At 52.9% G+C, this 17,814-nt stretch overlaps 6 protein-coding genes across 6 annotated transcripts; 4 read left to right on the plus strand and 2 right to left on the minus strand.

Annotated features, from left to right (window-relative positions):
• Window positions 1-170: 170 nt before the first annotated feature.
• Window positions 171-8,078, plus strand: EI97DRAFT_434765 (two-component sensor protein histidine protein kinase-like protein). Its single transcript, XM_033798711.1, has 3 exons — window positions 171-907; window positions 964-7,418; window positions 7,476-8,078. Exons 1-3 carry the CDS (start codon window positions 503-505, stop codon window positions 7,699-7,701), a joined length of 7,086 nt encoding a protein of 2,361 aa, XP_033652397.1. The 5' UTR covers window positions 171-502; the 3' UTR covers window positions 7,702-8,078.
• A 1,199-nt stretch (window positions 8,079-9,277) lies between these two features.
• On the plus strand, window positions 9,278-10,843 carry EI97DRAFT_434768 (uncharacterized protein). Its single transcript, XM_033798712.1, has 2 exons — window positions 9,278-9,454; window positions 9,531-10,843. Exon 2 carries the CDS (start codon window positions 9,653-9,655, stop codon window positions 10,733-10,735), a length of 1,083 nt encoding a protein of 360 aa, XP_033652398.1. The 5' UTR covers window positions 9,278-9,454; window positions 9,531-9,652; the 3' UTR covers window positions 10,736-10,843.
• Window positions 10,844-10,845: 2 nt separating this feature from the next.
• EI97DRAFT_421506 (cytochrome b5) lies at window positions 10,846-11,714 on the minus strand. Its single transcript, XM_033797056.1, has 2 exons — window positions 11,401-11,714; window positions 10,846-11,310 (listed from the first exon to the last, which is right to left on the minus strand). The coding sequence occupies exons 1-2, from the start codon at window positions 11,575-11,577 to the stop codon at window positions 11,233-11,235; spliced, it is 255 nt and encodes an 84-aa protein (XP_033652399.1). The 5' UTR covers window positions 11,578-11,714; the 3' UTR covers window positions 10,846-11,232.
• Window positions 11,715-12,523: 809 nt separating this feature from the next.
• EI97DRAFT_434770 (Phospholipid:diacylglycerol acyltransferase) lies at window positions 12,524-14,901 on the minus strand. The gene is made up of 3 exons (XM_033798713.1): window positions 14,494-14,901; window positions 13,027-14,431; window positions 12,524-12,972 (listed from the first exon to the last, which is right to left on the minus strand). The coding sequence occupies exons 1-3, from the start codon at window positions 14,845-14,847 to the stop codon at window positions 12,797-12,799; spliced, it is 1,935 nt and encodes a 644-aa protein (XP_033652400.1). The 5' UTR covers window positions 14,848-14,901; the 3' UTR covers window positions 12,524-12,796.
• A 128-nt stretch (window positions 14,902-15,029) lies between these two features.
• Window positions 15,030-15,676, plus strand: EI97DRAFT_380604 (acyl-CoA N-acyltransferase; the record flags this gene model as incomplete). The annotated part of the gene is made up of 2 exons (XM_033795769.1): window positions 15,030-15,185; window positions 15,236-15,676. 2 exons carry the CDS (start codon window positions 15,030-15,032, stop codon window positions 15,674-15,676), a joined length of 597 nt encoding a protein of 198 aa, XP_033652401.1.
• A 1,017-nt stretch (window positions 15,677-16,693) lies between these two features.
• On the plus strand, window positions 16,694-17,763 carry EI97DRAFT_443735 (uncharacterized protein; the record flags this gene model as incomplete). The annotated part of the gene is made up of 2 exons (XM_033799852.1): window positions 16,694-17,125; window positions 17,407-17,763. The coding sequence occupies 2 exons, from the start codon at window positions 16,694-16,696 to the stop codon at window positions 17,761-17,763; spliced, it is 789 nt and encodes a 262-aa protein (XP_033652402.1).
• Between the last annotated feature and the right edge of the window lie 51 nt (window positions 17,764-17,814).

Genomic DNA, 17,814 nt, shown 5'->3' on the forward strand with positions numbered 1-17,814 from the left:
GGTGGGGGTTTCTCTTGGTGTGGCGGTGCACCTATTGTGGCTGGTAAAACAGGGTGCCTGGAAAATCTGGCGGGCCGAAGAACCAATCGGGCGGCGGCGGAAAGGGCCAAGCGGGGACAAAGCCATTTAGGAGGGAGATCCGTGCCAGTGCCATTCTTCCAAGTCCCATTCCCAGTTTGCCATCCCTCTGATTCTGGGCCCGCCAACTCTATCCAGGGTCGTTAGGCTCGAAGGGTCGTCGGCCGGGAACCTTCCCCCGTCACACTCTCTCTCATCAGATTTCTTGTCGTCGTCGTCCACCTATTACGCAATCGAACATCAACAACACCAACACCACCACCCACCACCTCACTCCGTTCCACCAACGCCTCCTCTCGTTCCCCTCCCTTCCGCACCACCACCTCCACCACCTGGACCACGTCCATCACTATACGATGCGTCTCTGAACGGCCCCTCCGCCGCCCGCACGAGCTGCCGCACACCGCACGTTGACGACGACACCATGGCGCCCGCGGGCCCAGACTCGAGACGCCTGGCAGCCTTCCACCAGGTGCTGGCGCGGTTGCAGGAGCTGCCCAACTACACGTGGGATCTCGACGTCGACCCCATTCATTCTTCCTACGACAACTGGCATTTTTTCGGCTACAAGCGCTCTCCCGCCTCTCATTCCACTTCCCGTGAACGTCCTGCCTCCCGCGGACGCGCCTCCGCTCCGTCCATCCCATCGGCACAGTCCACCCCGTCTTCCGGTCGCCCTTCGCTCACCCGAAGTCACAAATCCTCGGGCAGCGAGATAAGCAGTGGCAGCCTTCCCGGACCCCCTCACCCTCCACAGCAAGAAAAAAAGGTCGTCTGTCGCGTCTCCACCCACGCTCTGCGCTTGGAGCGAGAGTACCAGCTGTCAAAGGTGAGCCCATCTCACGTGATATCTGCAGCACACCTTGCATGCTAAAGCCATGACAGCATATCGTTGCTCGCTCTGATCCCGAATGCAAGCACTTCGCCCGCCCTGTCGAGTTCATCAAACTGCCGCCGAAGCCGGGCAACACCCAACCCCTTGTTGCAAGCATATTCGAAGCCTCCTGGTATAACCGCCTCCGGGATGTAGTCTCTTTCGGGCCCAGCGCCTTCAAGGTCACGAAAAAGCATGGCGCTTGGGAGATCGTGCCCTTGGAACCTCAAGGCGGCGCCCACCTGCTGACCTTCCTCGACTTCGCCATAGGTGCGACCCAGTGCTTGGAGATCCTACACCACGGCCACGAGGTCATCAACGGAGAGCTTCGCGGAGACGCATTCCATTTCGAAGAGAATGGAAAGGTATCCATGATCAACTTTGGAGCTGGTGCGCGCTCCTTTGAGAATGGCCTAACGTCGGCGGGATGGAGTGCCATCTCGCAAGAGGTCGGTATAGAGCTCAAACTTGCGTACATCGCCCCTGAGCAAACCGGTCGTCTGCCTGCCGAACCCGATAGCCGTACCGACATTTATAGCCTGGGCATTCTGTTTTATGCCATTCTGTGTGGCAGCACTCCTTTCGACGGACCCACCCCTCTGGACGTGATGCAGAACGTGCTCGCCAAGCGAATCCCTCCCGTCTCGTCCAAACGCATCGACATACCAGACGCCCTATCCGCGGTCATCTCCAAGATGACGATGAAGAATATAGAGGACAGGTACCACGCCACGTCTGGTCTCAAGTATGATCTGTTTCGTATCCGCGACCTGTTATCCGAGGGCGACGCCGCTGGTTTGGCCACTTTCCAGGTGGGCGCTAAGGATATCAGCTGCTTCTTCAATCTCCCCTTAAAGATGATTGGCCGAGAGAAGGAGCGTAAAGCAATTCTGGATGTGATTGAGTCTGCTGTCAAACGTCGACGCCACCCGGCCCATTTTGAGAAACTGCTAAACGGTCTGAGCTCTGCGTCTTCACATTCCGACGCCCGTCAGGAGTCGATCGCTATAGATGAGATCATCTCGGACAGCACAAGTTCTAGGGGCTCCACTAGCCGAGAGAACAGTACTCCGAATGCTCTTAGCGACGCCAAATTGTCTGAAAATGGTGGTCTCTCCGAAAGCTCCGTCGCAGATCGCATCAGCGACGCTCGACCCTCCCTGCCAAAGGGGCACCGCCTGTCGGGAGAGACTCGACCGTCAGCTTCAAGCATTACGGATTCTCTTTCGCGCCCTTCCACACACAGCATCACTGACTCCGCCTTCTCTCGCTCAAATCAGTCGGACGGCGCCTCGCTATATCGCGCCGTCACGAAAAACCAGGGTCTGAGCCGACTAAGGCGGCGCCGATCGCGATGCGATGTGGTTGCTATAGAGGGCGCAATAGGATTGGGCAAATCTCGACTTGTGCAAAGTATCCAAGGCGAAGCAAGGAGCCATGGCTATTTCGCTTGTGCACGATTTGAGCCCGCTAAGAAGGCGCCTTTTGATCCACTTCTCCGACTCATGTCATCGACTTTCCGACAGATCTTCTCAGAGGCCGACGTCGGAACCGAGTTCCACATCATTTTGCGAAACTTCCTGAGGTCTACCGGTGTTTGGGAAGTCCTCCACTCGTACCTAGCACTCCCTGAGTGGCTCCTCGCAGACCATAGCATGCCTCAAACGCCTCACCTTCGAGAGACTGAGGCGGTCGACCAGTCCACCGAGCGCAATCCCTCATTCACAGTGATAGGTCGTGAAGGGGGCGACACACCCGATGCATGGGTGAGAAGTGGCGGCGCTACCAAGTCGGCTAGTTTCATGAACATGTTCCTCGAGGTTGCACGCCTATTAGCGACCCAGAAACTCTGTGTATGGGCTCTTGAAGATGTTCAAAATGCCGACGCCGAATCCTCCGAACTCATTGAGAGAATTGTCACCGCCAAAATCCCTTTGGTTCTCGTGTTGACTTATAGAGACGAGGGGACGCTCCCGGAGGAATTGCGGTCTCTTCTTCCTGGAGCCACAAGAGTACAATTGACGCCTTTCACCGAGGACCAGACGGCCGAGTATGTAGCTGAGACCTTGCACCGAGAACCGGAGTACATCTCACCTCTCGTCGCTGTCATTCAGGAGAAAAGCCACGGAAACATCTTCTACATTCGTGAGATCTTGGACGCCTGTTATCGAAAACAGTGTGTGTTCTACTGTTGGCGAACAAACGCTTGGCGCTTCGATTTGGACAAAGTGTTTGAAACTTTAGCAAGCCCAGAGTATGGATCGTCCGTCAACAACGATTTCATTACGAAGCGTCTCCATGAGCTGCCGAGCGCTACTCAAAAGCTCCTAGCTTGGTGCTCATTGCTCACTGGAACGATTCGATTTAGCTTCCTGAAGACTGTGCTCACCACCAAGTACGTGCCGGAAGATACTCCTCGGGTGCCTCGTTTAAGTGGTTCTGAGGACGCTCTGACGGCACTTAATGGTGCCCTTGGAGCGTACATACTCATGGCCGCCGACGATGATGACACCTTTCGATTTGCTCATGACAGGTATCTTGGAGCATCCTCCGAGTTGACCGCCGTGGAATGGGACACGAAATTGATGCACTACATCATTGCGAAGACAATGATTGAAGGGGAAGCCTTCCAAGATGACTTTGCTGCCGGGTCGAAAGCGCTCTATACGCGCAGCCGTCACATGTGCCTAGCTATCGACCTTATCAAGATTAAAGAATCCATCCGGGCGCCTTTTCGGCGCGTGCTCTACCAGGCTGCTGAAACGGCAATAGAGTCTGGAGCGAGGTCGACAGGCATCTTCTATTATGCCCACTGTCTCTCCCTTTTGCAGGAGGATCCTTGGGACGAAGGAAAGGAGGATGTATCCTACCAGGAGACACTGCAGCTCTTTATGCGTGGCGCAGAGTCTTATTTTCACCAGGGGATGATGGATGAGGCACAATCTCTGATCCGGACAGTCTTTCAGAAAGCCAAAAGCGTGGAAGACATGGCTGGTGCCTTTATACTCCAGTCGCGCGTCCATGCCGTTCGTGGAGATAGCTTCGGGGCTTTCCAGAGCTTGAAGGATTGTCTGTCCCTTCTAGGGTTGCCCTTGCCCCCAACCACGTGGGAAGAATGCGATAAGCGGTTTCAGGAGCTCTGCACGCGCATTAAAACGATGGATAAGGATCAGCTGCTATCCCGGGCGCTACCCTCTGATGACACTGTCATCCGGACTATTGGCCCAATCTTTATCGAACTTTCCTCCGCCGCTTTTTGGAGCAACAGTCTCTTGTTCTACCACGTTGCGCTTGAGATTGTTGGCCTACACTTGGATCGAGGCACTGTACCGCAAGTATCCTTGGGTTATGTCTATTTCGGTGCCATCGCAGCCGGACGTTTCAACAATGTTGAGCTTGCAGTGGAAGCGGGATCGATAGCTAAACGGCTGCTCGACATGTTCCCCGACGACCATTACACATTCGGCCGTGGGCTGACCCTACAGACGTTGTTCCTGGGTCACTTGGGTGCTCATGTCTCGTCCCTTATTCCGGATCTCAGCGATGCCATGGAGTCCAGCGTTATGGTTGGCGATCGTATCCTTTCTCTATTAAACCTGGGCGTGACTGCACATTTCAAGCAGATGGCTTCACATGACGTCGCTGAGCTGGAGGCTTGGATTGATGATACACCCATAGAATTCAAGGACTGGCGGCATGATCTACGCGGTGGGGTTTTACTGACTGCTGCAAGGCAGTACGCTCGCGCCCTGCAAGGAAAGACCAACACAACGAATGCCGACCATATATTTGACGATGAGGCTTTCAATTCGGCCAGTTACCTTGACTTTTTGAGAACCGCAAGTAGCCCGAAACGTCCCAAAACATTCTACCTGAGCTTCCAGCTACCCGTGCTACTCCTATATGGCCACATAAAGGAGGCGATCACGCTGGGGGAGCAGTTAATACCCATGATTGGAAGTTTATGGTGCCAAAGGCTCGTGCAAGCCGATTATTATTATCTGGCGCTGGCCTATCTGAATCAGCTGCGGGAGCAGCCTGATCACCCGGAAAGTCAGCGCTACATGGCCTTCGTGCGCGAAACCATAACTCGATTGGAGGCGTACTGCTTGGTTACCGATATCAACTACCGAGGCTGGATACTTTTGCTCCAAGCAATGCTAGCAGAGGCTACAAGTGACTACCCTGCAGCCTTACGATTGTACGAGCAAGCTATAGATCATAACGAGATTCACGCATTTGTCATGGACGAGGCGTATTGCTACGAGATGTACGCAGAGTTTCTTCTTGCAAGAAAAGCGCTTCGCCCTGCAAGGCACATCCTCAAAGACTGTTTATCGAGCTACAGGCGCATATCTGCGTCTGGGAAAGCAGCCCATCTAGCAACTAAGTACGAATGGGTTCTTCGCGGCACGGGGTCTTCTACGGTTATGGATGCTGCAGTGCAAACGAACCTTATTGACACGGGCAACACGGAGTACCGACTTGAGCAAAATGAGGAGCGTGAAGAGCAGCTTCATGGGGGTGCCGAGTCTGCGGCAGACCGCACAAACGCTTGGATAGCTCCAGGTTCAGTCCCCACGTCCAGCCCAGAGGCAGCTACGCATCAGGACATTGGAAACACGTTTTCGGTTGCCGTGGGACTCGACATGTTAGATTTGAGCTCAATCCTGGAATCAACGCAAGTGCTTTCGAGCGAACTGAAGGTCGACAAGCTCATGGCGAAGATGGCTGAGATTATTTTGAATAGTCTAGGGGCCTCCGTCTGTGGCATTGTCGTGGAGGATAGTCAGATCGACTGGAGCATTGCGTGTATAGCCACAACCGATGACAAGAGCGGGTACTCGCCCGGAGTTACTTCTTTCCCAGGAGGCCAGGCGCTCGACACGGTCGATGACGTGGTAGCGCGACAGGTCATCCTCTACGTTCTACGTTTCCGCGAAACCGTGTTCGTGCAGAATCTTCTTGAGGATGACAGATTCTCTAATGTGTCTGAGTCGTACTTGAAGAGAAATCCCCACGGCAAAGCAGTGATTGGCATCCCCATTATTCATTCGGACAATCTCATCGGAGGCATCTACGTGGAAGGAGAGCCCAACTCCTTCACGGAGCGGAATACCAACGTTTTGCGGCTTCTCGTCAATCAGATCTCAATCTCACTGGCCAACGCATTGCTTTTCAAGGAGCTGGAGAAGGTGTCCGCTAGCAATGAGGCCATGCTGGAGATGCAGAAGCGAGCTCTCGCTCAAGCCCGGGATGCCGAGATCAAGGCAAAGGAGGCGGAGGCCCAAGCAGTGCGCAACATGAAACTAAAGGAGGAGGCTGCCAAGGCAAAGTCTCTGTTCCTTGCGAATGTGTCCCATGAGCTGCGCACTCCGCTCAACGGCGTGATTGGCATGTCTGAACTGCTCAAGGCAAGCCCGCTTACTCAAGAACAGGCAGGCTACGCGGACAGCATTCGAGTTTGTGCCGACACCCTCCTCTCCATCATCAATGACCTCTTGGATTACTCAAAATTGGAGGCTGGCAAGATGAGTGTTATTTCCATGCCTTTGTCCCTGAGCGAAACGATCACGGAGGTTGTCCGTGCGCTGGCCTACACGAACGCAGAACGTGGCTTGAAGACCATTGAACAGCTTGAGTTGGATCCTGAATTGCTGGTCATGGGCGACCCTGTGCGCCTTCATCAGATCTTGATGAACCTCCTGTCCAACAGTTACAAATTCACGCCAAAGGGATCCGTGACGGTTCGCGCAGTGGTTGACAAGGAAGGGGACGACTGGATCGATGTCACCTGCAGCGTCATTGACACGGGGATTGGCATCCCCGAAGAGCAGATCAAGAAACTCTTCTTGCCATTCAGTCAAATTGAGTCGTCCAGTTCACGCAGCTATGGCGGAACAGGGCTCGGACTCAGCATCTGCAAAGCACTAATCGAAAATGTCATGGGCGGCAAAATCTGGTTGGAGAGTGTCGTTGGCGTTGGGACGACCGTCTCCTTCTCGCTTCGCTTCCAAAAGGTGCCCAAGTCGGAAGCGGCCAACCGACAGGTGGCTTCCAAAGAAGCGGATCCCATGGCGAAGTATAGCTCCGAGAACGGTGGTCACGACACCTCGGGCGGTAGCTGTATCGATCTCACCAAGATACCTCGTAATGAGTTGCGGGTGTGCATTGCCGAAGACAATCTGATCAATCAGAGAATCGCCATCAGCTTTGTCCAGAAGCTTGGTTTCAAGTGCGACGCTTATTCAGACGGCTACAAGACGATTGAGGCGCTCGAGCGTGCGGTGCATAGCGGGCGGCCCTTCCATATTGTCCTCATGGACGTTCAAATGCCGCATTGCGACGGTTACAAGGCTACGCAGCTGATCCGGCAGCACTCGGAACCAGCTATCAGGAACGTGTGCGTAATTGCCATGACGGCCAGTGCCATTGAAGGCGACCGCGAGAAGTGCTTAGCTTCAGGGTATGGCCGATACCTCTTCCATTTTGTCGTAGGAGCCCGCTAACCCAATTGGAATAGGATGAACAATTATCTCGCAAAGCCAGTAAAGCCAAACACACTCAAAGCACTTCTCGAATCGTACTTGACCAAACCTCCCGAAGAGCGTCCAGACCTAAATAGGGACCCGACGACGACGGTGAGGATCGATACGGCGGACGGCAACTTGGAAGGCGGAGACCATGCAAATGGTCAGAGGCAGCGCGACGCCTCGCGACCACGGTCAAGGCGCATGAATACTTCCTGACGGATAGGAGGCGCCCATACCGCTTCCGGCAGCGTTGGCACGATTTGATTGCAACGCGGGGGACATTTACCATTCTTCTTCTACCATGGCCCCCAAAGACTCTTTGGACCGACTTCACCCTAGGCATTGCATGGCGTTTTGAGGGCTAGTTGTTTTGCTCGCACCGCATACTCATGGGGTTTGGGCCTTTCAGTTTTCCGCTCAGGGTTGGCATGGCTGCGTGTTCTCTTTTTCCCTTCGTGGTATGCGGGCACTGGGGATGTGCTGGTTGGGAACGGGATTCTACCTACGGATACCCTCTGCTGTTATTAGATATGTGATTTGCTTTTATACATATATATATCGTTTATGATTTAGTCGATGAGCGGTGGAGAAGAATTGAACGGCTCAGGAACCCGTATCTTCCGGGGATATCAGAGATACCTCTACAAGCTGGATGAAGAACCTCCACCTACTAGACATAAGGGTCTACTAACAGTGGCCTCTCCCGCAGCCTAATCGCCGCCCAATATGGCTTTTGTATGTTGGAGATTTCGTCAACAATGAATGGCGTTGGGGACGAGCGTACAGACCAGCAAGTGTAGCTACAAGGGTCTATTGGGTTGGACAGTGGTATGCAAATGCCGGGCTTGGCTGGTATCAGGGGCGCTCGTTAGGGGAACGCTACGGCCCTAGTCATTTTGGTCTTTCGAATTCACGTTGAGGAGAAAGTTTTGTAGTTGCTCGGTACGCACTGTACTCCGTACTATGCGAGATAACAACCTTGAAACGGTTGTAAACGGGACTTTGTACTTTCTTCCAGCGTGACCACTCGGCGCAGCCCAACCCCCTCCCTTGCCGTGAACATGGCAGCGCCATCATGTCTCCCACACTCGCCTCGTGACGCCGTCATTGGCCTCCACAACGCCCCATTGCGGGCTCAACAAGCAAGGGACGGCGGGAGGACGTGCCATGAGCAGCCCGCTGGCCGCCACTTGGCGAGGACGTGCGCTTGCGGTGGGCGTGCCGCCGTCTTGTGATTCGGGGACAACAAGGCACGACGAGGCTGGCCGCTGGGCGGCGCTGGCAACCCGTGGACATCGACAGTCGCCATTCGACATGTCTTGCGCTGGGAATGCTGTCACGAAGCAAGCAGTACGGAGTAGTCGGGCTGGCATGTGAAGATGATGACTTTAGAACGTTCAGCCCTTGTGCGACGGAGAGGTGAGTTGGGTATACAGGGTAAAAGATATACGGACAACTGCCCTCCTCCTCTCGCAGCTCTATGTCGTCTTTGCGAAGAAATCCCACATCTCGCTCGTTACACCTGGAACCTGGACCTGCAAAGCATCTCCCATATCCCGCGAACTAGTCGGGCCAGTCTCGCTGCTGCAGGGTCTCCAAACGCCGCCTCGGGCTTAGACTAGTCTGAGGGAGATGGGAAAATCGAGGCGGTGTACACGCATGAACCGCTTGACCCACTTGTAGCGAGCCCGCATCTGTCGCTTCTGGAGCGTGATTGGCACGGAATAGGAGGTGATGCAGGCAAGTCGATGGGGTCCGAGGTTCCAAGAAGGTGGGAGTGATTGATAATTTTGTTGCTCCATAGACGTGCTTTCTGCACCTCGTTAACGTTGCGCGGGTTTCTCCCCAAGTTGCTGTTGTCGCCTCTTTATCTTCTCTCCTCCGTTTTCTCTTTTCTTCTTCTTTGTCCTGTAGGCCTTGAAGGCCGACGAGGAGTGTGCTTTGCTTTGAGGTTGCATGAAAGTCCAAGGTGTGAAGTCTAAAGTTCGTTTGTTGAGAGACGCATCAGTCAATCTTTCCCGAATGAATCACTAACAACGGCCTAGACACCGCAACTGCGCAATCGAAATCCCCGATCATCACGCCTTTTCTTCTTTTATTTCCTCAGCATTTCCAACCTTGCATGCCGACATAATTCTATCGACTTTCTTTACATCTACTAAGCAATATGAATCGCATGGACAGCGGGTTCTCCATGACCGTTACCGACCAGCAGCACTTGAAGACTACTATTAAGAGGGGAGAAGAAGAAGAGGAAGAAGATAATCACAACCGTCCTACACCCGACGCAATATCCTCTCCCCCTACCCGGAGCAATGGAAAGAACCCCCAGGAACCTCAACAAGAACCCCCAATTCCACCATCAACACCCGACCAGCTCCTCTCCTCCAACTTTCCCCTCATCACCTCCAAACATATCGAACCCACCTCCCGCTCCCCGAAATCCACCCCAACTACCCCAAGAAGGGCCCACAAACCCTCGCACTCCATCTCCTCACGATCGCACTCCCACTCCCACGCCCACTCCAAATCCAAATCCAAATCCCTCCCCTCGTCCTCCTCCGGTGACGTCCGTTCCAGGCCCTCCTCCCACCGGACCTCGTGCACGCTCGTCGATCCCTCACGCCCGACGCGGCAGCATCGAATCAACAGCTTGAGCGCGCAGAGCGCGAGCCAGGACGTGGATGATGTGTTGGCGTTGCATTTTAGGAGCTATGCGCTGTTCCACCCTCCTCCACCGCAGACGATGACGCAGACAGAGGCGCAGAGGGCATCACCACTGTTTTACGAAGAGTTATGTGTTGGTGGTACATGTGGACGGCAGGAGGGACCAAAATCGCTGGACGAGAATCACCACACCTCATCACGAATGGAAAAGATCCCACCACCGACGACGACGCATTTCCTACTTCCCTCAACGCGTCGCAAACAGTACGAGCGTATCCGGCGCGCGCATAGCGGGTTGCGCGGCTTGTTGCGCAGGGTTGTGCCGTGTGCGATGGGCCCTGCGCCGGTGGCCTTTTATGAAGGGGGAAGGGAGAGCGAGGCAGGGAGTGTGAGGAGGTTTAGGATGGATGTGGACGAGGAAGAGGAAGGTGAAGAGGAAGAAGAGGGGTTCGATTTTGAAAAGGGGTCGAAGGGAGGGGTGCAAGAGAGGGGGAGTTTGGAAAGGAAGGAGAAGGACATGGGAACCAGAGAGGAGGAGAGAGTGAGGAGGAAGGGGAGCCGATGGGGTCGATTGTCTAGATGACGGAGGAAGAATGAAGCAGGGAGCAGAGGGGAGGTTGGCTGCAGTGATGAGTATGACGATGTTCCAGGATATGAGCTTATGATTTGCGTTTCTACGGCATTCTGCGTCTTGCACTAGCATATGGCATACGCATAGCAGGGCAATGATGGAGTGCTATTACTTCAACCGCATCAATAGCCCTGTTGTCGTACTTTTCCTTTTCTCCCATGTCCATCACAGACCCAAAGGTACCTACGTACTCACGAAGCCGAAGAAATCTGGAAACTCCAATCGCTCTACGCATTGCAATATATACTCAAGAAGTCTAACCTTCGTATCTAAGACACCTCGCTTGTGTCATGCATGTATAACATGTCTATGCATCGTCCCCTCCACTCCTTCGCTGTGCCGCCGAAGTGACGCAGCCCCCCTTTATTCACATGGCGCCCTTGCCTCTGGTATCTGGTCCACTCGTATCCCGCCGGTCGATAGTTAAAGGTACGGTCGTCGTGCTGCATTCACAGCTTCGCCTCCGCCTGCACAGTGCCAATCTTGAGTTTCTCCCCATACTTCTTCAGGACGGATTCGTTGTGGTACTAGACAATCACCTCGTCAGCCCAATTCCACATAAGCTCACTGAACACCATCTCCTTCGCCCATCCCGAGTTCCCATAACCACAACGTACCTTCCAAAACTGCTTACTCGCATCCTTGCCCCCGACGCGCTTCAGGATCTTCGCACCCCCCGGGTGCTCGTCGACGAACTTGGTGACGTCGTAGACGCTTCCGTCGATGGTGATGTAGAGCCCCTTCTCGACCGTGTTGTGCGCGGCCACGTCGGCGGTTGTAAAGGTCTTGGACATTGTTGTTGCGGGTGCGGTTTGCCGTTCGTTGACTTGCGACGGAGCAAGGAAAAGAAGGTATTTGGATAGGTGGTAGTCAGTTATTTAGATAGTAAGCGTGAGTACTTTTGTGAGACACCGCGGAATACGTATAAGGGAACGAAAGCTGGAAACGTGGGACGGCGCCATGGCGCTCTTTATCAAGGTCGTTGATGTCGAACCTGGGCTTTGGGCCGAGGTAGAATGGAGAGGACTGGGATGGGGGGTGGGGTGGTGTCAGCGGGATTTTAGAGGGTGGTGATTGGTTGGAGCATGGTACGAGGGAACACGGTACCTTTACCTTCGTCTACGGGGTCTTTACATGACCTTGAAACACAGGCATGAGAATCTAGAACAAGGCTTTAACTCTGCTGAATTCAAAGCGATTGTTCCAGCGCCGGAAATGATAGCCGACTAGACATCATGGCAGGACTGTCGTGACCGGAAAGCTCTTCATCACCGGGGCCGAAAAGTCAAAAGCAGACACCACCTATGTTCCAGGCCCCACGCCCTCGCGGAGTTACTCAAAAGAAGACTAACAATGCCAGATGTTCAGTACTGAAAAGTACTGAATAGTGCAAGAGAAGACATCTTTCGAAAGGAAGGGAAACGAAGATTGAGTAACTCACCCTGGCCTTCGGTACTATATTCAGAGCCTATGGAGAAAGTAAATCGTAGATAACTGCTATGTGATCGTCTTTGAGTAATTGAGCCTCAAACTCGGGAATGCTGTCCCCTAACGTCTAGATGGCGGTGGTGACGTTTGTCATCACCATTTCGTCTCATAAACCTCAGCTGATATCCACCATTGGAAAATCCACTGGCAGTGACCTAAATGGTGATTCAAGATATGTAGATATATATGTATATACACCTTTGTTGTGCATATCCATTTGTTTTAACATTTTGACATGCTGTATCGTGCGGAGTATTTTGTATTTGTAGAAAGTACCTCAAGGCCAGGAATGGCATAGCGGCTTTGATGTCACGAATTGGGGTTGTATTCGTCTTGAAGTCCATATCCTGATGAACCGAAAGTAGAGAAGAACAGACAAACCGCTCCCACATTAGTCTAGACATACAGTAAGTATAGAGCCTCCCCCCCCAAGGTTCGAAATCCCCAGATCTATACAACACCACAAGCGCCGCGGGAAATATGTCAAAATTATATAGGGTCTACAGAAGCGTTCAGAAGCAAATGTCATGAGGGTATCGTCTTCCTCTGCCCGTACTCGTCCTCTTCATAAATCCTGACTTTATCCGAGTACTCCCGAATATTCGAGTGTATGGTTTCCTGAATAAGCTCTCCCCTACCTCCTGCTACTCTAAGTATGAGGTCATTGAGAGAGGATCGGCCGAGGATGTCAACATGATCGCCTGTGTCGAGTCAGTACTGGCTGTGGTGCAAGGTAGACGCCGTCAGATACATACCTGTATTAGGCCCACCTCTGGGCGAGAATCGATCCGGTTCATGAGGCATTTCAAAGATCTTTATCTTAGCACCAGCAGGATTATACCTCTTAATCTTCCAGCCCTTGGCACACATATAACCCGAGCTGAGAAGATTGACCGTGCCATCGCCCTCGCCTAGAACAACACCGTGGTCTACCTTGCCATTCGTATAGCCAGTGTCGATAGTGATATTCATCTTGCTGAGAGGATCATTATCCTCTTTGTAATAGTAAGCGCGCTCGGTCTCCTTGCCGATGCCATAGAAGCAGTATATCTTAAGACTAGGAGCGAGCGGCAGACGTGTTTCGAGAGGATTGATCCATTTGGCGGGTATAAGCTGGTTAGCTTCGACCTCTTTCGCGGTATGTGCGACGCCATCCGAAAATGAGGTCTGCACCATATCCTGGTACCATTGCTCCGCATGCCGGAAGAGGTACGGTTTGCTTTCTTCGACTGTGAGGTTCGACTTCGTCCAGGACGAGTTGTTATCCCGGAACCTGATGAAATTTCCGTAACTGACTTCCTGACCAGGCAGGTCATCAGGAGCCCAGTCCTTATCTCCCCAGACCGCGCTACCACCTATGGGCAGCATGGAGGAGATGCCTGGCATGGCACGGAAGAGCTCAGCACGCTCATGGCGGGAGAGGAATCTCTCCAGACCGTAGACTGCAAAGGCATTCAGCTGAGCCGTATCTTTCATTTCTCCAGACAAGACGGCCGGCATGCCTTTCGCTGCGCCTAGCATGCAGCCGGAGATGTTGATCCAGGAGTCGATATATGCCTCCACCCATCCTGGGCCGCCATTGCCATAACCCTCTGCCTCGACCCAGTGGAAGAAGTAGTATAGAACTTGCGACCCCATCGAGTGGGATAGGAGCACGGCTTTCTTATTGGATATACGAACGGCTATTTCAATGTGCGACTTGAGACGGGTAAAGTACTGATCGCGCTTCTCGTAGTTCATGTACGACATTCGCCAGTCGTAAGCCGCTGTGAAGGCGTTGGTAGGGTCATATCCGATTGTGGCTAGGTTCTCCAAAATCTTGTTCCAGATCCAGTACCCTGTTATGAAGAAGTCCGTCGCATCGAAGCCCTGGGCGGCACGAAGTTTGATTCCAGGAGGATCCATCCCTGTCTCCTTGTCCAGCATGATGTGTTTTTTCCATCCTGCTTTATCCATAACTAGGGCGCGCATCATTGTCCATGAACCCCACAGTCTCTTGCGAAAGTATGGTCGGGACTCTTGTTCGGTTCCCCAGGACTCAAGACCGGTTGATATGACGCCAGGAATCATAATGACGGGATGTGTGGCTTTTACGCCTTGCGAGCGCGCATGGAGGCCGACTGCGAAAGAATCATAGCTCACGGTATCTCGTTCGTGTTTCTACTGAGTCGGAACGATTAGTCCGGTTGGTAGTGTATGATTAGAATCCTCGAGTTTCTCACCTGCATCTGCTGTGCATCTCGGAGGAAGGCGGCTGGCAACACATCCAGGAAGTTTTGCGGCAGCATGTCCTTCAGATTCTCTAAGTTCATATTGTCCAGTGCGGACAAGTCGATTGAGATCATGTCGTTTTGCTGGGCGAAGAAAGCCGCAACACACAACCCTATCAAGATGCCGCATCCCAGGATCCCGAAACTCCATCTCTTGCTCGACTTCGGACTCTTGCGCTTCAAAGCCTCTAGCTTCTTTGCTGATATCAAGCACAGGTCTTCCTGCCGATCTGGGCTCGGCGAAACATCTCGATGAAGTCCTTCATGCGCGTCTTTTCGGGCGGCTCGACGCCGTATAGATGACATGCTGTCTGGGTCTGTTCCGGGATCACGGCGGAATCATCGTCCAAAACATGAGTTGAAAACACTATCATGTGAAAGGGTGGAGCATCGCCGTCATAGGTTGGGGAGCGCCAAGCCGGAAGTCCGACCACGATGGGAACCCCACACCTCCGTCTGACCACATCGAAGACACGCTTTATGTCGCCATGAGCGATGATTTGCGATATGTCCAGTATGAGGGCGATAAGGAGGAAGAGTATCTTCCGGCCATACGGCAGTTGATATCGAAGGACCTTTCAGAGCCATACAGCATCTATGTGTACAGGTACTTCCTCTATGAATGGGGAGACCTCTGCTTCATGGTATGCAAACCCTCAAAAGATCTTCTTGGAATTTGACCAACGATTATCAGGCACTGGATGCGTCTTCCTCCCTTATCGGCGTCGTAGTCTGCAAGCTCGAACCCCACCGTAGCGGCACCTTCCGTGGATATATAGCTATGCTCGCGACCCAAGAAACACATCGAGGGAAGGGGATAGCTACAAAGCTGGTCTCAATGGCTATCGATGCGATGAAGGCACGCGATGCCGACGAAGTCGTTCTGGAGACGGAGGTCACAAATGCAGCGTCATTGAAGTTATACCAGCGGTTAGGATTTCTAAGGAGCAAGAGGTTGCACCGCTACTATCTTAACGGCAATGCGGCATTTCGATTGGTGCTGTACCTGAAGCCTGGTACCGCGCTCAAGAGACCCGAAGAGGATGGTGTTGGTATGGGCCATATGGGACATGGAGTGCCGCTCACAGGCGGGGAGGGAGGCGACCACGTGTCTCACAGAGAAGGCTTCTCATGAACAGAGATCCACACTCGGCGATAGATTCCAGACTACAGCTCGGTATCCACGAATCGAAGAAGCCCATCATTGCTTGTTGCGCGAGGTGTCAACCTGTGCGATGAGTCCAAAGCGGGTGGATAGGGATGTCAAGCTTATTGCTGCACTCGACATTCCTCGGCATCGGGCATTGACGGGCTCACGAGGATAGACCGATGGCGTAAGAGAGGGCTTTCGAACATTGATCGTCTTTGAAGGGTGGCATGAACTTCATCGAGTAGAGTAGAAAGCTCGTCTGCAACGGCCTCAACTCTTCAGCTCCCACAGAGGACTGGGCCGTGTATGTCGTTTCCTGTGAGGCGATCCCTGTATCCCAACAGCGCCCACTCACCTCTGGGCTCGCAATTCACACTTTGATGCTCCAGAGATCGCTACTGTACATATCCCTCCCTCTCTTAAGAGACCGTTCATTCCCAACGGGATCCTAACTTTATCCTTTGCGTCGACTAAACGGCCAAAGGATCAGATCCGTACTGCCTCAAGGTTGCTTATATAAGACCGTTACTACTAAGTAGTGCCATGCTGCGACCCTTCAAACGCAAGGAAACGCGCCAAGAAATTCACCAATGTATGCATGAAAGAACATCGCCCAACCAGACTCCCGAAGTTTGATCCATGACACATTGGAAAAAGCAGCACCCACCTCAAAGGTACTCCGACGCCATCAAGGCCTCAGCAAACGTCACAACGCGATACTAGTACAGCTCAGGTCGAAGAAATCGGGGTCAATTTCAAGGAGACCTCTTCAGACGACCGGTGCCGGGTGTGACAAACTCGAAGCGCGAATCGATGCGTGGGTTGGACGGCTCCCCTCAGCTGCACGGAGCACAAATAAAGACCTCCGCGTCAACGAACTGAACCCCGAATGCATTCATTATCGGTTCGAAGTCTCGCCTCTCTCCCCATCCCGTAGGGCGCGCAAGCCTCTTGATTCAGATATATCGATACTGCTTACGTTGCTGAATTTCACAAGATTCCATGGCACTCCTAGAATTACCTCCAGAGATTCTGATGCAAATTATGGACTATGTGGGATCGTCTTATTTCCGCCAGAATCTAGGATGCCTCACAGTCTGCAAACAGTGGTTTACATTTGCTCGTACTGCATACTTCAAGGACCTCCAACTCTCCCAAAACAGTCTACAACGTCTGATGTCTTCTCATGATGTGGAGAGGGGTCTGCCACTGGTCAGAAACAGCTTGGAAATCCTGGATCTTGAACTCAAGGGATTCGAAGATTGGAGATCTATACCGGAGTCTGGAAGCTACTCACAGGATGCGAATGTTTTGGATGCCCCAAGTTGGGATTGGGATCATGGACTCGCATTGCGCTTAGCTTGGACCAGAGTCTTGGATATTGACCTAGCCCGGCTTGCCATTATAGCCAAAGAATCCCCAAGATTGCGGGTAGTACGTATCCAAGCATCAAGCGAACGCCATCCTCTGCTCCCTTATCTTCCACGACGCGATTATCTCTCACTATCCACGATGCGGACCTTGCTGTCGGTGAAACATTTGACGGTCCTAGATTTAGACCTTTGTGGCACCAGCTTGGTGCCGCGACAGGAGCACCCTGATGGATCACACATTTGCCCAAGCATCGGCACCCTTCTTACTACTCTAAGACGTCTTCGACTCCGTATGCGCAACATCTGCCCTGTTGTTCTGAAACCCCAAGACCGTGACACCAGTTTACGCTTGAGGGAGGTGCTCGTCAACTTAGTCTGTCGAATGAGTCTCCATTGACAACGTCAGCAACGCACTCATCAGCATGTTGGCCCACAGAAGGTGGATTCCTTAAATTGAAGGCGGATATCGAGGACCAGGCAAAAGCTTTTGTGGCTCATATGGCGTCTCCCAGATTCATAAGAATCCTAACACATACGCTCCCGCAACTCGAGATGCGATCCTTCGACGTCCTGACGGGTAAATGCATGAGACTGGCTGACAACATGGCGTGGGAAGATGACGGTGAGATTATTGAGGAAGATTCGGACTCAGAATCCGAAATCCTGGACGATGGCTTCTCTACATCCTCTGACGAGTAACGGCGGTATAGTGGCCGAGTTTGTTATGCCGCATGACAACGGCTAGCTGTA

Source organism: Westerdykella ornata (genome assembly GCF_010094085.1).
Source record: "Westerdykella ornata strain CBS 379.55 unplaced genomic scaffold EI97scaffold_17, whole genome shotgun sequence".
Lineage (NCBI taxonomy): Eukaryota > Fungi > Ascomycota > Dothideomycetes > Pleosporales > Sporormiaceae > Westerdykella > Westerdykella ornata.

Excerpts from the sequence above, each read along its gene's own strand:
- EI97DRAFT_434770 (XM_033798713.1), bottom strand. The coding sequence starts at position 14,847 with ATGTCATCTATACGGCGTCGAGCCGCCCGAAAAGACGCGCATGAAGGA. Across the intron at positions 14,432-14,493 it reads GAGATGCACAGCAGATGCAG|AAACACGAACGAGATACCGT; the intron begins GTGAGAAACTCG and ends CCGACTCAGTAG. Across the intron at positions 12,973-13,026 it reads CAGAGGTGGGCCTAATACAG|GCGATCATGTTGACATCCTC; the intron begins GTATGTATCTGA and ends GACTCGACACAG.
- EI97DRAFT_421506 (XM_033797056.1), bottom strand. The coding sequence starts at position 11,577 with ATGTCCAAGACCTTTACAACCGCCGACGTGGCCGCGCACAACACGGTC. Across the intron at positions 11,311-11,400 it reads CGAGTAAGCAGTTTTGGAAG|TACCACAACGAATCCGTCCT; the intron begins GTACGTTGTGGT and ends GTGATTGTCTAG.
- EI97DRAFT_434768 (XM_033798712.1), top strand. The coding sequence starts at position 9,653 with ATGAATCGCATGGACAGCGGGTTCTCCATGACCGTTACCGACCAGCAG.
- EI97DRAFT_434765 (XM_033798711.1), top strand. The coding sequence starts at position 503 with ATGGCGCCCGCGGGCCCAGACTCGAGACGCCTGGCAGCCTTCCACCAG. Across the intron at positions 908-963 it reads GAGAGTACCAGCTGTCAAAG|CATATCGTTGCTCGCTCTGA; the intron begins GTGAGCCCATCT and ends AAGCCATGACAG. Across the intron at positions 7,419-7,475 it reads GAGAAGTGCTTAGCTTCAGG|GATGAACAATTATCTCGCAA; the intron begins GTATGGCCGATA and ends CAATTGGAATAG.